Source organism: Echinops telfairi, unplaced genomic scaffold (genome assembly GCF_000313985.2).
Source record: "Echinops telfairi isolate 266 unplaced genomic scaffold, ASM31398v2 ScPeMD7_27;HRSCAF=92, whole genome shotgun sequence".
Classification (NCBI taxonomy): Eukaryota; Metazoa; Chordata; class Mammalia; order Afrosoricida; family Tenrecidae; genus Echinops; species Echinops telfairi.
In genome coordinates this window covers 2,042,225-2,058,961 of record NW_022103924.1, presented here as the reverse complement: position 1 = coordinate 2,058,961, position 16,737 = coordinate 2,042,225, and the positions used below count along the sequence as shown (strand labels likewise).

Below are 16,737 nucleotides of genomic sequence, written 5' to 3'. Positions count from 1 at the left end.
TTCCCTCATTAATGGCCCTAATTGTTTGGGGTTTTATCTCAAGTCTGTGATCCACTTTGAGTTTATTCTTGTGCATGGAGTGAGGTAAGGGTTTTGCTTCATTTTTCTGCAGGTAGATAACCATTTTTTCCAGCACCATTTATTGAAGATGGCATCTGTTTCCCATTTGATATTTTTGGGGCCCTTATCAAAGATCAGCTGTCTGTATGTTGATGTTTTCATTTCTGGGTCTTCAACTCTTTTCCATTGGTCTGAATATCTGTTGTTATACCAGTCCCACATTGTTTTGACTACTGTGGCCATATAATACGTGCTAAAGTCAGGTAGAGCAAGCCCTCCCACTGTGTCCTTCTTCTTGAGGAGTTCTCTACTAATTCTAGGCTTCTACCCCCTTCATATGAAGTTGGTAATCAGTTTTTCGAATTCTTTAAAGAAGGATGGTGGTATTTGTATTGGGATAGCATTGAACTTACATAGTGCCATGGGCAGAACTGACATCTTTACTATATTGAGTCTGCCAATCCACGAGCATGGGATGTTCTTCCATTTGTTGAGGTCACTCTGTTTCTTGTAGTAGTGTTGTATAATTTTTCTCATACAATTCTTTTGCTTTTTTAGTCAGGTATATCACTAGGTATTTCAATTTGTGCTTGGCTATTGTAAAGGGTACTACCTTTTTAATCATCTCATGTGATCTTGTCTGATGTGTAGAGCAGTCCGATAGACTTCTGTTTATTGATCTTGTATCCTGCCACTCTACCATATTCCTGTATTGTTTCCAACACTCCACTTGTGGAGTTTAGGGGATTTTCGATGTATAGAATCATATCATCTGTGAATAATGATGATTTTGCCTCTTCCTTCCCCAAGAAAATACCTTTGATGTCTTTTCTTTGTCTTATGTTGTTAGCTAGGACCTCCAGTATGATGTTAAATAGGAGTGGGGACAAGGGGCATCCTTGTCTGGTCCCCTTTTTCAGTAGAATTGTTTTTGTCTTTTCTCCATTTGCTACCACATTAGCTGTTGGCTTTTCATATATAGCTTGTATAATATTGAGGGCTATATCTTTTAATAGCCGGGCACCATCCGCCTTCTTCACCATATTTGCTTATGCACCCATTTTGTCTTTAGCAATTGTCAGAGGGTGAACATCTCAGGCTGCCGATTTGTTTTGAAGGAGGGTATGAGCAGAGGCCTGAAGTCCGTCCCCTTACCTTAGTGTATTGCCATATAAATATAAGTACATGGGCCAATACCTCTATTTTTGTGGATTAATGTATTTACATATGTACACCGCTATGTTTATACCTCTATCTATCCATTGTACCGTTGTTGAATTTGGATACCTTATGAATGTCACCTTTAAAATTTGTTTTATGCAATTATATAAATATTGTAGTTATTTGTAGTATAGTTGCTCAGTGGCACACATGGTGATGCACACTAGTACTGGTCAAAGACTGATAGTTCAGCCTTACCCAGCGGCCTGGAGATATGCTTCCAGAAGGTCACACACAGCGGAGAAAAGCCTATGGGGCAGTTCAACTCTGCACACATGTGGTCATTATAAGGTGGAACTGACTCCGTAGCCACTCACAACAATCTAGTAGGAGCAACAAAGCAGTAAATATACAACTAGAAACTTGTCTGCAAAGGTCAGGACTTAACTCTGGAATCAAATATTATAGGCTTGAAACCTGGCTCCTGAGTAATTTGCTGAGTGTCTCAAACTATAATTTCATCATCCATTAACTGGGAATGATGATAATGAGGCATGCCTCACATGGTTATTGTGAAATGTAATACATATAAGAACTGTTAAGTGAGTGTTCTGTATTTTTTAATAACAATTCAAAATACCCTTCACACTTTACTCATGGGTTATCATCTTTTATATACCAGAATCAAACTCACTGCTATCAAGTCGATTCTGACTAACAGCAACCCTATCTGACAGGGTAGAACTATACCAGCGGGTTTCTGAAGTTATAACTGTAATCGCTTTTAATTTTTCTTATATGTACTTTTATATTTAAGGTTAACATTCAAAATACGTAATATTTAATAGATGTATTTCTTTATGTAACTGGTATGTATAAACTGAAACTAAACCAAGCCAGTTATCCTTGAGTTCCTTCTGATTCATAGCAACACCATGGCTACAGAGTAGGATTGCACTCTGTTGTATTTTCAAAGCTGTGTCTTCGGTGATGTAGATCTCTAGGTCTTTCTTAAGGCACACAGCTGGATCCGTTCAAACTGCCAGCCTGTAGGTTAGTAGTTTAGTACTCCACCATTTGTGCTTCCTGGGGATCCTGTGTTATATAGACATCCTGTATTTGCTCACAGCCTTTCTTTCCTCTCTTCCTCTCTTTCTTTCTTGTGTGACAGTGTGAAAATGCAACACATACATATGAATATGTATAAATAGATGCTTCTCTCCTTTGCTCACATTCTTCAAAATTCTCCAGTTTCTGTGACAGCTAGAAGGATTGGCTAATTTCCAGGATGAACAGAAATACAGGGTAAAATATATCTCCCAAATGACCTCAACCTATTCTAGCTTGGTACTATTGCCTCAGTTCCAACTCCTAGTGATTCTCTTGGCCAGAGTAGAACTTATTTGCCCCATAGGATTTACAAGGCCATAAATCTTTGCGGGAGCAGACTGGTACATCTCTCTCCTGGAGAGTAGCTGGTAGGTTTGAACCAGTGATCTTTCTGTTAACAGCGAGGCCCTTAACCACAGCACCAACAGGGCTCTTTCCCCTACAACTATAGTGGCATTGTTTTGACATATTTTCATCATTTTGGTGCAGTGTACTCAAAGAACAAAACAAAATCAAAACCCCCCCAAAACCCAAAGAGGCCTCTGCCATCAACTCAGTTCTAATCTATAATGAGCCTATAGGGCAAGGGAGAACTGCTACTGTGGGTTTCCCAGACTGTAGTGCTCCTTATAGGATTAGAAAGCCCCATCTTTCATCCTCAGAGCTGCTGGTGGTTTCAAACTGCTGACCTTGTGGCTAGCAGCCCAACCCCCTATGCCACCAGGGCTCCTTTGGGTACAATATAAACCAAAGCAAACTCACTGTCACCGAGTCAAATGCTGACTCACAGTGAGTTTCCGAGATGGTAACTGTTTACAGGAATAGAAAGCCTAGTCTTTCTACTGCTTCTGGTTTTGAACTGCCAACCATACATATCGAAGCGCAACTTGTAACCACTATACCACCAGAAGGCTACTTTGGGTACAGTATAGCAACTTGTAATTGTTTTTATCTGTATTTACTTTATTTTTATCTTTATCTTTAGGAGTTTATACCATGATATTAAATATAAATACTATTTTCTGTTTTCAGGGGGAAAAGGACAAATATTTTTTGTTTTTTACTTCTTTTCTTTCCAAGTAGTTCAACAAGTATCTATTCCATTGTTCTGAAATCTTCCATAGTTTTCCTTATCAGGTTTTTAAAAAAAACTTTCATTGTGCATTAGGTGAAGGTTTATAGAGCCAATCTTAGTTTTATATTCAACAGTTCATATGTTTCATTCATTGTAGTCCCTTCAATGTACCATCACTTATCCCACTTCTTCCTGTAGTTCCTGTTTGCATTCCTCCTTCTGTCTTAACCTTCTGAGCCTTGTCTGTGGGTAAATGCTGCCCTTTTGATCTTGAATGGTTGGTTATTCCAACATATTCCAACTCCGTTCCATACCTGAACGGTAAGGGTCAAAGCCTTTGGGGTCTCACCAACCTCTATCTGATCTCTTTTATGATTTTGAGTTCTACTCTACATTTTTTTCCTACTCTTACCAGAACCTTCTAATGTGATTATCTACCGAGAAGTTGGTAGTGGTAGCCAGGTGCCATCTACTTCTCTCAGAATTGTAGAGATCGATGTTTGTGTGGTCCATTAGTACTTTGGCCTTATCATCATTTTTGTTTGGCACAAATTTTAATCACTTTCCACATGGTGGACTGATATGAAATCTGTCACCAAATATATAATGAAATTATATAGCTAGATTTATATTTTTGTTTTTATTTAAACATAAATAGATTTTTATTTATTTTTAGTTAAAAACAAATTAACTCTGATGTATTAGAAAATGAAGTTTTAATTGGTATAGGATAGAGTAGTGGGCCAGTAACATAAGGGAAGTGATAGGAATTGTCATAACTATATAAATGGAATTTAAAAAATTCGTTTGCATATAATTTTCACTAGTATAATTTATAAAATTCAGTATGCATGTTGTTTGTTTATTTGCTTGTTTTTGCTTTGAAAAATACTAATAATTTTCCTATGTTTTATCTTGGCAGATGGTTTATTGTTCTTTGACAGATTTCCAGAAAGCTGTCTATCAAACAGTGTTAGAAACAGAAGACGTAACTTTAATACTTAAGTCTTCTGAGCCTTGTACCTGCAGCAGTGGTAGAAAAAGGAGAAATTGTTGTTATAAGGCAAGTATTATAGTCTGATTATCTTTGCTACCTGGCTTTTAATTATCCATTACTTTCTTCTGGTGTCAGGGTAAATCACAAATAAATTAACTTCTCCCCAGGTAGGTCTTTTGATAACTGTTAAAAAAAAAGTAATAGTTTTCAAAAACATTGTAAGATATCAAATAGTTGTTACATATAAAATACAACATCCAACTATCCTTTCAAAAAGGTGTTTTTGAAAGTAGACTTTAATTTTATATTCTCCCTTTTAACTTTCCGTGGGAAATATCCTACTTTCGTCTTGGCATGTTATTTTATTTTTAGGAAATTTCTCACCTATTAATAGTATCTAACGTGTTCTTTGATATGCTTAAAATATTTTGATATGACCTAAGTGTCAATTTAATATAAATTGTATATCAGTGAACTAGAGAAAGTATATTTTACTTTTATCAGATGCATATTTGTTTGTACTTTTTTAAACCTTTTATCTGTATTTCAATGCTCTTTTTAAAATCTGTTTTATTATCAACGTATCTGTCAAATATGTATGGATGTAGAAGGGACCTAAGTAAACATTTATCTTGCCTCATATCTATTCCATCTCCTTTATTTTGCTTCTTGGAACCACTTCCTTTTATGAGATAGCCGTGTTCCCTGGGAAACCTTGCAGCATACATGGGAGGAGAGAGTTAAAGGAATCATAGGACATTGCCACTGCGCAGAGAATTGTATTATTAGAGAGCTCTTAACTGCAGAATTTCTGTCAATCACTTTGTGTCCTGAGGATAATGACTATGAAATGGAGACTTTCTATTTGTTGTACTAAAAACCTCACTGGAGTAGAATTGACCAAAAGTTTTATTTCCTATTAGTGATTCCTGCATATTTTTTTTATCAACAGTTTACCATCTGTTTTCTGAAGTGATTTATTTTGTAATGTAAGCAATTACATATCTATGTTAATAATTTACTTGTTTTTATTTTGTATTTTTCTGATTGCAGACTAATGCCCAAGGTGAAACTGTGAAAACCTTGTATTTCAGTTACCTTGTAGTTCTTCAGAAAGTAGCAAACCATGTCGCTCTACTTCAGGTGGCGAGCGCCTCTGAGCAGCAGGTTTGGGTTGGAGTTTTTTATTCCTTTGTGATGTTACTTGGTATAAAAATTTTATATTTCTTGTGAAATTTCTCTTAAAAGAGCCTTAGTGGTACAAACGTGAAGCACTCAGCATTGACTCTTTGACACTAATAACAACCTAAAATCTCCTTGGCAAATATCCTTAAGTTCTTTTTGTCTGACATTTAAAAGAAAATTGGCTTACTCATTTTTAAATTTAAGTGTGAAAGAATATGCAGATTTACTTTTTAAATCAAAGTGAAAATTTTATGTTTTAATTAAAATCATACTTTTCTGTGATGCCTCTTGCAATGTTCATAGATTTATTTTCTCTACATCATTTTTGTAACTACTAAATAATATTTGATGATCCATTCACATTCTATTAGTGTGCCTCATAACAAATATGTAAACTGCTGCATTTAGATGAGGATTTATAATAGTCAGTATATTGAATATTAGCGGTATTCTCCAAACTGGAAAAAAATCAGTAATCTGTTTAACTACAAATGCAATCATTTCTTTTGGTCGTGTTCAATTTTTTCATATTCTAGAGTACATAAAAAATTTTTAGTTTTCATAATGACTCAATTTTTAAATATGATCTCTTTTGTGTTATTGTTTTGATGGTGTTTGAACTTACTAAGAATTTAATATTCTTAGTATTTTGTGCTCTTTGGGATCAATATCTAAGATTTTAGCAAAACCATTCTTGCATAACAGATTAAGATGTTTTAAAGTATTTTCCTGCCTTATAAAAAGGCAAAATCTTCAGAGTAATTTCAATTTACATAGATTTACATAATTTTAAATGAAATTTATTCTCCCCCCCCCCCCTTTTCTTTCAAGAAAACACTTATCAACAGGATATGTGACCAGGTATTTTCCAGATTCCCAGATTTTGTTCAGAAAAGCAAGGATGCAGCTTTTGAAACAATTTCCGATCCCAAATACAGTGGGAAAATGAAGGTAACTATTTTTCTTTGCAACTGTACACTGACAGAGCTCATATAGAAAATGTTTATCAAATCAGATGGCAAGTGATCATATGGCATATATATGATCAGAACAACTGCCCCATCAGTGAAAAAGAGGGTGGCTGAAGACACTTTGTAGGTGTAAACCCACTATACACATAGGTAGTCATGCCAGTTCTTCAAGTTTTCCTTATGTTTGGACTGGAAATGCTCTTTAAAAAAATATATGCTATTGCCATATATATATTAGCTTGACTCAAATGTTTGAGGCATATATGCATGAGAAATAATGTTAATGTTAAAGGCATTCCTTTGGAAGTATGAAAAAGAACTTCTTAAATAGTTCATGGTAGGCAAAGACTCTGTGTCTAGTTTAACTTTTCTGCCTCATATTTTTGCTTGCTTATCCAGATTATCAGGGGCGCTGGTAGAGCTTCCTTGAAGCAAAATTAAGTATCAACAATCTTTATGGATTTAAAATTTTTTATAGAGCAATCTCAACTTTAAGTCGACTCAATGGCACTGGGTAATGCAAATAAAACTTACATGTTCTTCAAAGGTTTAACTATGGTATGCTTAATCTGTGACATTTTTATCCACCTTTTGATTGACTGTCAAAATAGAATTTATGTCTTAGATTTCATACCTTTTGGGGAGTAGGGCTCAAATTTAGCATAACACAAAGATAGTATATCAAATATAAATTTTCTTTAACTTAAAAGTTTGAATAAATAAAATTGCTTAAAGTGTTATTGTGTAGTTTAGAAAAACCTTAACCTTACTACAGCAAAGAGTGTTTCGTTTTGTTTCTTCTCCTTTTTGGGTGATTTTCTATGGTGTGCTGGACCTGTCATTGCCAGATGAGGAACTGCCTCTTTAAAAAAATAAGTGTCACTCTTATACCCTAGTCTTTGGATTATATTCTTCCAGAAAACACTGTGTGTGTGGACAGATTATTGACAATTTGAAGTCAGATTTGAGTCTGAAAGTCAGGGCATACTGTAAATAGAGAAACAGTAGGGAGAAGGTGAGATGAGGCATATATCTGACTGCTAATTTAAAAAAAAGCCAAGACTTTTAGAGCCTACATGTAACTGAACGTATTTCATTGCATCTACCTAGAGAAAATTTAAATACTTCCTAAAAGGAATATTATTCTTAACATATTGTAGGTATAAAGAAAATGTATTTTGGAAATTAAATTAATCCATTTAAATGCATCCCATGATCTAAATGCTTCCATTTTATCAAAACCAGATGAGATGAAATAAAAATCTTGGGAAACTTTACAGGCTTATTGAAAATATGATTATAAATAACATTTGATGTAATATTTAATACTTAATTTCTCTAACTTGACAAAAATGAGAAGAATTAGAAAAGCTGACTGAGCTTATTGTTGTATAAAAATAACTTTTATGAAATTCTCAAGTGATGTTTCTCTGTAGAAGGTGTGCTTTTAATTGGAATCAGTTCTCTGTTGCTCTGTGGTTCATTTCCAGGTCCTTGAGCAGCTTTTAAATCATTGCAGAAAAAACAACGATAAAGTTCTTCTATTCTCCTTTTCCACCAAGGTGAGTTTTGTTTGAAGTATATTCTTGATCCGCCTCAGTCCAAAGTCCTAAGGCATAAAGCACAAAAGACATCAGCAGCTTCCAGCCACACACTCCTTCTCTTGCACACGGTAGGAACTGGTGGTGTGGTAAGCATCACGAAGTTTGATAACATACATAAAGCTCACGCACACTATGGGTCCTGCCAAAAAGCAAACCCAAAGGTGCCTTTTTATTTTCTCTTGATGTGTTTGTAAATAATAACTGTTCTTCAAGACTCTGTAGTGAATTTAGAAAATGACACAAATAATATAGCTATATGTATGTGATTTAGCCAATACTATTATTTTTATTTGATTTTTATTAGTTTATTTTTGTTAAAAAAAAAAAAGGATGATTGATTCCTTCTCACCTGCCTTTGGAAAGGTTACTACAAGTTAAAGTCAGTTTCAGGATAATGGAGAAACATGTGGGCCAGAAATGAGAAAATGATCAATTGCTCTTGTAGCTATAGGAAAGAGTTGGTGAGCAACAATCTCTTGCTCTCTGTATTGGTACGGAAACCATTCAGCTCACAATGAGTATCTGCTGATCCTTCATCTAGCTGCTGGATGTGCTGCAGCAGTACTGCATGGCAGCCGGGCTTGATTTCCGACGGCTTGATGGCAGTACAAAATCGGAAGAAAGAATCAGAATTGTGAAAGAATTCAACAGTACACAAGATGTTAACATATGCCTCGTCTCCACAATGTAAGGATAACCATTTTTATCTAATTGTTTTTAAGATTCAGAATGGTCTTTTAATGATCACTACATTCCTTTTTTTGTTTATATTGCCTCTGCTTGTATTTTGTTTATGCTTTATATTATTTTGTTTATATTGCTTTGTTTTATTTTGCTTTAAGGAAAAGTAGTAAAAAATACCATTAATTATGGCTCAATCTACCATCTTTTCCTTTATCATTAATGAGTTCGTCTTATATTAATCTGGGTTTATATTGCTATCAATTAAAAAATTGATCCTTCTTCCTGGGAATTTTCCATCTTTATAACTGGATTACAGAATCATCTGTAGCCTGGCTTCCCAGTTCTGCATACAAAGTTCTAGAGAGCTTGGTGGGCCAGGTGTTTTACATCCTATGCCTCTTTGTTATCTCAACCATAGTAAGTCCACTTTTCATAGGTTGTATAAAAGTTAAAATGGGAAGATTTAAGTCAATGTAAACACGTAAGTAAAGTTAATTCCGTTTTTGGTGTCACAAATCCATAGCTTTTGACATCTAACGTAAGATTTCTTTAGATTCACTCTCCTCTATTTACAAATTATCGAGGGTTCATGAGGGAGTGGGGGGTGGGGCGGGAGGGGAAAAATGAGGAGTTGATGCCAGGGGCTCAAGTAGAAAGAAAATGTTTTGAGAATGATGGTGGCAACAAATGTATAAATGAGCTTGACACAATGGATGGATGTATGGATTGTGATAAGAGTTGTACAAGCCCCCAATAAAATGATTTAAAAAAAAAGAATTTCAAGGGATTTGAAAAATTAACCTGTAAAAAGAAGAAAGTAAAATGAAATCAGCATATTAGAAATAAAATGATGCATGGAATGAGTGCGTATTGTTATTGTTAGGTGTTGTCAGGTCAGTCCCAATTCATAGCCACCCTGTGTACAGTTGAACTACATACAACCTCATATTGCACCACCCTCACAGTCATTAGTGTGCTGGAGCCCATTGTTGCAACCCCTGTCTCAATCCACCTCACTGAGGGTCTTCCTCTTTTGTGCTGACCCTCTACCAAGCACGATGTCCTTCTCTGCAGCATCTCATGTCCAAAATGATGAAACAAAGTCTTGCTAGTCCTTGCTAGTCCTGCTTCCTCCAAGACCAATTTATTAATTTTTCTGATAGTCTATGCTACACTTAATATCAACTCAACAAAAATTCACAGGGGCAGTTCTACCCTGTCCTGTATGGTCTCTACGAGGCAGCATTGATTCAAGGGCAGTGAGGACAGTGAAATGATGGTACTTTGAGATAATGGAAATGGATGTGAATTGGGGCACGTAAATCTAGGATCTGTCCTGTGAACTTTCACCTAATTCACAATTAAAAGAAAAAAATAAAGAAACTCAAGATAGATCACAAATCTAATTGTACAACCCCAAACTATAAAGATCATCAAAGGAAACATAGGGACAAACTTAAGGAACCCACAATGGTATAAATATACTAGCAAGCATAACTAAAAATATACAAATAGTAGAAGACAAACTAAATGTTTTGGACTTCTTAAAAATTAGCTAATACCTGTAAGCATCAAAAGTTTTCACCAAAAGAATAACACTGGCTCTTTAATGGACTATTTATATATTGGGAAAGGAGTGGATTTTTCAAGAGAGGATCCAAACTGAGTTGTCATATAAGTAGTGAGCGCATGAATGTAGAACTCAAGAGAAAGGCTTGTAGGGGTGATATAAGGTCTCCACAGGAGGATGTGGAGAGAAGATGAAAAGATGAGTTTAAAGTGACACAACCCATAAAGGCCACTTCAAGAAACTGTTCAGCAAAGAAGTAGAGAAAAGTTACCAGTGAAGTAGCTGGACAACCAGTATAGTGCAAATTTATTAAAAAAAACAAGCGATAAGAGTATTTAGAAAAGGAAAGAATATTCAACACTTTTGAATTCCAATAGGGGTGGTGAATAGTAGAAAGATAATCTCTGGATCTGACTTTCATTGGTGAGCTTTTTCATTGGTAGCATTTTAGGAGTGATGGTGGGGGAAGGCACTTTATAGAGAGGTAAAAAAAAAAAAGGGAGACAATAAGATGGAAATCTTAACTTGTAACTTTCTTTGCTAGCTATGGTGGAAGTCCATGAAATAAAGGAAGTGATTAAAGGGAAGTGTGGGTTTTATGGTTTTTAAGATAGAGCTTTGTTACTCGAATTCGACCTTGAACTAGTCTGGCTAGACCAGAGGATGTACACTGGTACAGATAGGAACTGAAAATACAGGGAATCCAGGGCGGATGAGCCCTACAGGACCAGTGGTGTGAGTGGCGAAACAGGGAGGGTAAAGGGAGAATGGGTAGGAAAGAGGGAACCGATTACAAGGAACTGTGTGTGACCTCCTCCCTGGGGGACAGACAACCGAAAAGTGGATGAAGGGAGATGTCGGACAGGGCAAGATATGACAAAATACCCATTTATAAACTATCAAAGGCTCATGAGGGAGGGGGGAGCGGGGAGGGAGGGGAAAAATGAGGACCTAATGTCAGGGGTTTAAGTGGAGAGAAAATGTTTTGAGAATGATATACAAATGCACTTTACACAATTGATGCGTGTATGGATTGCGATAACAGTTGTATGAGCCCCTAATAAAATGTTTTTTAAAAAAAAGTCTATTTAGGGGTGAGGCAACTAATTAGCATATTGAGCATGTAAAGAAAGTATCTGAATTCAAAATTCAAAAAAAAAAGAATAATTCAAATTACTTAAATACAGTAAATTCTTATTTTGAAGTTTTTTTAAAGTATATTTTGTATGATAGGTTAAGAGATGAGGTTTGGTGTAGAATGTTATGGGAGTGTGGTAAACAGAGAGAATTCAAGCCAAGGGGCCTCACTATTAATAAGAATGCAGTTATGATTCCCAGTGTCTGGTATAAAGTACCAACACAGCTGGACTGCAAAATTAATAATGCAGCATCGAGATTGTTAACCACCGATGGTACGCAGATGACACAGTCATGTTTGCTGAAAGTGAGGAGGCCTAGGCACTTTTGATGAAAACCAAGGATTGCAGCCTTCAGTATGGGTTAAACATCAACATAAAGAAAATAAAAATCCTTACAACTGGACTATTAGATAAGTAACATCATGATAAACCTAGCACAGATTGGCCAGGACTTTATCTTTCTTGGATCCACAATCAATGCTCATGGAAGCAGCCGTCAAGAGATTAAAAGAAGAGTTGCATTATGTAAATCTGCACTTTAAATGTTGAAAAGCAAGGAAGTTACTTTGTGAATTAATGTGCACCGTACCTAAGCCATGATATAGTCAGTTGCCTCATATGCATGTGAAAGTTGGACGCTGACCAAGGAAGACCAAAGAATAATCCATGTGTCTGAATTATGGTGCTGGTGAAGAATGTTGAAACTACCATAGATTTCCAAGAGAAGAAACAAATGTGTTTTTGAAGAAGTACCACCGGAATGTTCTGTAGAGGCAAAGGAAGGGGAGGCTTCCTCTCACATACTTAGGCCATGCCAAGATAGACCTGGAGAAGGACATCACTCTTGGTAAAGTAGAGTCAGAAAAGAAGAAGACCCTCAACAAGATGGATCAACGCAGTGGCAGTAACACAGGTCTCAAATGTAAGAGCAATGGCACAGGATCAGGCACTGTTTCATTCTTTTGTACATAGGGTTGCTATGAGTTGGTAATGATTTGGGGGTCAGCTAACAACAGCATTAGTTAATTGCCTTTACTTTGCTCAAGACCAATTTTTGTATTAAAAAATCTGAGACTTTTAGTTATAATGTTTTTTATTATCCAATGAAAATCTTGACAAATATCATACATGTTTTAGACTTCAAACTGCCCAGATTAATTTTCTTCTGAAAATATCAATGGTGAGTTAAAACATGACAAATAAGTATGGAACCTTGTTTCAAATGAAATACTCTTCTACCATCTACTGTAATATATTTGGATGGCCCTTTTGTGGTGGAGGTTAAAACATGTATATACTAGAGCAGTTAGCTAATACATAGTATGGCTGGTCCTTATAATTACTAAGAAACTATTTTTATAAATTGCATATCTACCCTGAAGTTTACAAGATATTAGATTAATAATATTAGAATTTCTAATAATGAGCCATATAAACATTAGCGTATTTTTTCCTTTACTTTTTATTGTGAATTGGGTAAAGATTTAGAATAGATCACCAATTTTACATTTCACAATTCATGCTCGTTCTTTCAATTCTCTCAGTGAATCACACTTATCCCACTGAACTTTGCCCTTTCGGAAATGCTGCCCTTTTGATCTGAAAGTGTGGATTATTCTAAGGTGTTCATACCTCCCTAATGTTATAGGCCTGTTTGTTCTTTGGCTGAAAAGTGAGTTGGGGTGAGTTCAATTCCAGACCTGAAGGGTAATTAGGTCTATAGTCTTGGGGTTCCTTCCAGTCTCTATCCAACCAGTAAGCTTGGTTTCTTTTATGATTTTGAATTTTATTCCACATTTTTCTCTCATTCTATCTAAGACCTTCTAATGTAAAACCAGTATTTTGATGGTTCCGATTCTAAATTAAAAGGGGTCCAATGGCATAATGGATTGCGATTTGAGCTGCTAAATGATTCCACTAGCCCCTTTGCAGGAAAAAGATGAGGCTTTTTGCTCCCTTAAATATTTACAGCTTCTGGGGTCTTAAAAGCTTGAAGGAAAACAAGCGGCCATCTAGCTCAGAAGCAACAAAGCCCACATGGAACAACATATCAACCTGTGTGATCACAGGGTGTCGAACGGATCACTGAAGACAAATGGGTGCATAAGCAAATGTGGTGAAGAAAGCTGATGGTGCCCGGCTATCAAAAAGTATAGTGTCTGGGGTCTTAAAGGCTTGAAGGTAATCAAGCGGCCATCAAGCTCAGAAGCAACAAAGCCCACATAGAAGAAGCACACCAGACTATGTAACCACGAGGTGTCGAAGGGATCAGGTGTAAGGCATCATCAGAACAAAAAATCTTACCATAGTGAATGATGGGGGGAGTGCGGAGTGGAGATCCAAAGCCCATTAGTAGGCCACTGGAGATCCCCTTGCAGAGGGGTCTCGGGGAGGAGATGAGCCAGTCAGGGTGCGATGTAACAATGATGAGAAATACAACTTTCCTCTAGTTCCTAAATGTTTCCTCCCCGCTCCCACTACCATGACTCGAATTCGATCTTGCAAGTCTGGCTAGACCAGAGGAGGTACACTGGTACAGATAGGAACTGAAAATACAGGGAATCCAGGATGGATGAGCCCTATAGGACCAGTGGTGTGAGTGGCGAAACAGGGAGGGTAAAGTGAGAAGGGGTAGGAAAGAGGGAACCGATTACATGGAACTGTGTGTGACCTCCTCCCTGGGGGACAGACAACCAAAAAGTGGATGAAGGGAGACGTCGGACAGGGCAAGAAATGACAAAATACCCATTTATAAACTATCAAGGGCTCATGAGGGAGGGGGGAGCGGGGAGGGAGGGGAAAAATGAGGACCTAATGTCGGGGGTTTAAATGGAGAGAAAATGTTTTGAGAAACGATGTACAAATGCGCTTTACACAATTGATGTGTGTATGGATTGGGATAACAGTTGTATGAGCCCCTAATAAAATGTTAAAAAAAAATATATTTACAGCCTTAGAACACACAGAGGCAGTTCTACTCTGTCCTACAGGGTCACTATAAGTTGGAATTATACCCAGTGGCGGTAGCTTTGATTTTATGACTTACTCTAAATAAAGGAGCCTGGTAGTGCAATAGGTAAGCATTCAGCTGCTTACCGAATAGCTGGCACTTCTAACCTACCCAGCAACTTTGTGGGGGGAAAGATTACACTATCTGCTTCTTTAGAGATTACAGACTAGAAAATCCTATAGAGCAGCTCTGCCCTCTCACATGGGGTCACTATGATTTATGCTTTACGAGATTGCAAGTACCAGCCAATCATTCTAATACAAGTCCCTACCACTAACTGAAAGGTTGCCATTTGAATCTACCCAGAGCGAACATCACTCTGGGAGAGAGAAAGCTGAGACTTTCTACGCCTGTAAAGATTTAAACTCTTGGAAGCCCACAGGGGCAGTTAGTTCTGCAGTGTCATATGGGGTTACCGGAGTGACAATTGACTTGATGATAAGCTTTTGGGAACCATTCCCTGCGTTGAATCCACTGGAGTGGGGCTCTACTCTGTGCACGTGGGGTTGACATATTGAAATTGGCTTGACAGTAACTGAATTGGGTTTTTTGTTTATCTGGTTTTGGTTTTTATATTCTGATACAATTCAGAATTCCCAGTATTATACATTATTCAATGTTGAATGCTTATTTGCAATTTGTAAGAATTTCAGATAGAGTATTTATACTTGTAAATGCATTTTATGAATGGATTGATTTTTTAAAATTTCATCCATTAATATTTTAAGTATATATTGCTTTAAGGACCTCTTTTCATAATGAAACCATAATTCTATTTTCGGTCTGAAATATTAAAGATAGTTGCTTAATATTATGAAGTATGGAGTCAGTGTTCAAAGTTTCTCCTAGTTTTTTTCCTTGTGGGTTGCTTGAATGAAGATCCAAATAAATTTCATTGAATTTAATTGGTTCAGATAGCTCTTAAATCTCTTTTACTTCAAATCTTATATTTTTGGTTTCTCTTTGTTATCACTGTACTTCATTTCTCTAGTTTCCTTTGCCTGGCCATTTTGAGTTCATTGAATAAACTTTAGAGTTTTATTTTGATTGATTAGTAGCTTTTTAGCTTATCTCTTTGTCTGGAGTTTCTTACAGGTTCTACTTTATACAGATAAGATTTACCACAGGCTGTTCTCTGACATGCTATCACTTCGAGGGAAGAGTAGACAGCTTCCAACCTTTTATAACTCTCTCCTCTTTTAGTTATTTGTTTTCTTCTTTATTTTTGACCATGCTTACTTGTTTTTGTCCAGATAATTTTTGTTGTTCTGCCACATTTATTTTTAAATCATTTTACTGGGGACTCTTACAGCTCTTATAACATTCAATACATCAATTGTATCAAGCATATATGTACATATGTTGCCATCACCATTTTCTAAACATTGACTTTCTATGTGAGCCTGTGGTATCAGCTTCTCCCTTCCCCCTTTCCCCCGTCTGTGACCCCTTGATAAATTTATATTATTATTGTTTTCATATCATACGCCTATTGCTGTCTCCCTTCACTTATGTTCCTGTTGTTCATCCTCTTTGGGGGGGATTATGTGTTGGTTGGTTCCCCCTTCCTCCCCTATTCCCCCCACCTTCCTGCTAGCCTTGGTATCGCTACTCCCATTTCTGTTCCTGAGGGGTTTATCTGAACTGGATTCTGTGTGTCATGAGCTCTTATCTGTACCAGTGTACATGCTTCAGTCTAGACAAACCGGAAAGGCAGGACTGGGGTCATGAGAATGGGGGGTGAGCAAGCCTCAAAGAACCAGCGGAATATTGTGGGTTTCATCTATGCTATCCTGCACCCTGGTTGACTCATCTCTTCCTTGTAACCCTTCTGTGAGGGAATGCCCTATTGTCTATAGATGGGTTTGGGGCCTCTGCTCCTCCTCTTTTATTTATAATTATATTAAATATATCCTCTTATTTCTTCTTGAGATGCCCTTTGAAAATTTTCTGTGCAGCTCTTTTATTTATTTATTTCCCCCCCCCTTTTGACTCATTTTATTTATTTATTTTATTTTATTTTTTAGCATTTTATTAGGGGCTCATACAACTGTTTTCCCAATCCATACACACATCAATTGTGTAAGGCGCATTTGTACATCGTTTCTCAAAACATTTTCTCTCCATTTAAACCCCCGACATTAGGTCCTCATTTTTCCCCTCCCTCCCCG

The 16,737-nt window shown here is 36.6% G+C and overlaps 1 protein-coding gene across 1 annotated transcript in view; it reads left to right on the top strand.

The window, feature by feature from the left end:
* ERCC6L2 (ERCC excision repair 6 like 2) overlaps positions 1-16,737 on the top strand; it is a 158,937-nt gene that overhangs the window by 42,477 nt on the left and 99,723 nt on the right. The window contains 5 exon segments of the mRNA XM_045289426.1: positions 4,329-4,469; positions 5,457-5,570; positions 6,420-6,539; positions 8,050-8,121; positions 8,705-8,850. Coding sequence (XP_045145361.1) covers positions 4,329-4,469; positions 5,457-5,570; positions 6,420-6,539; positions 8,050-8,121; positions 8,705-8,850 — 593 coding nt within the window.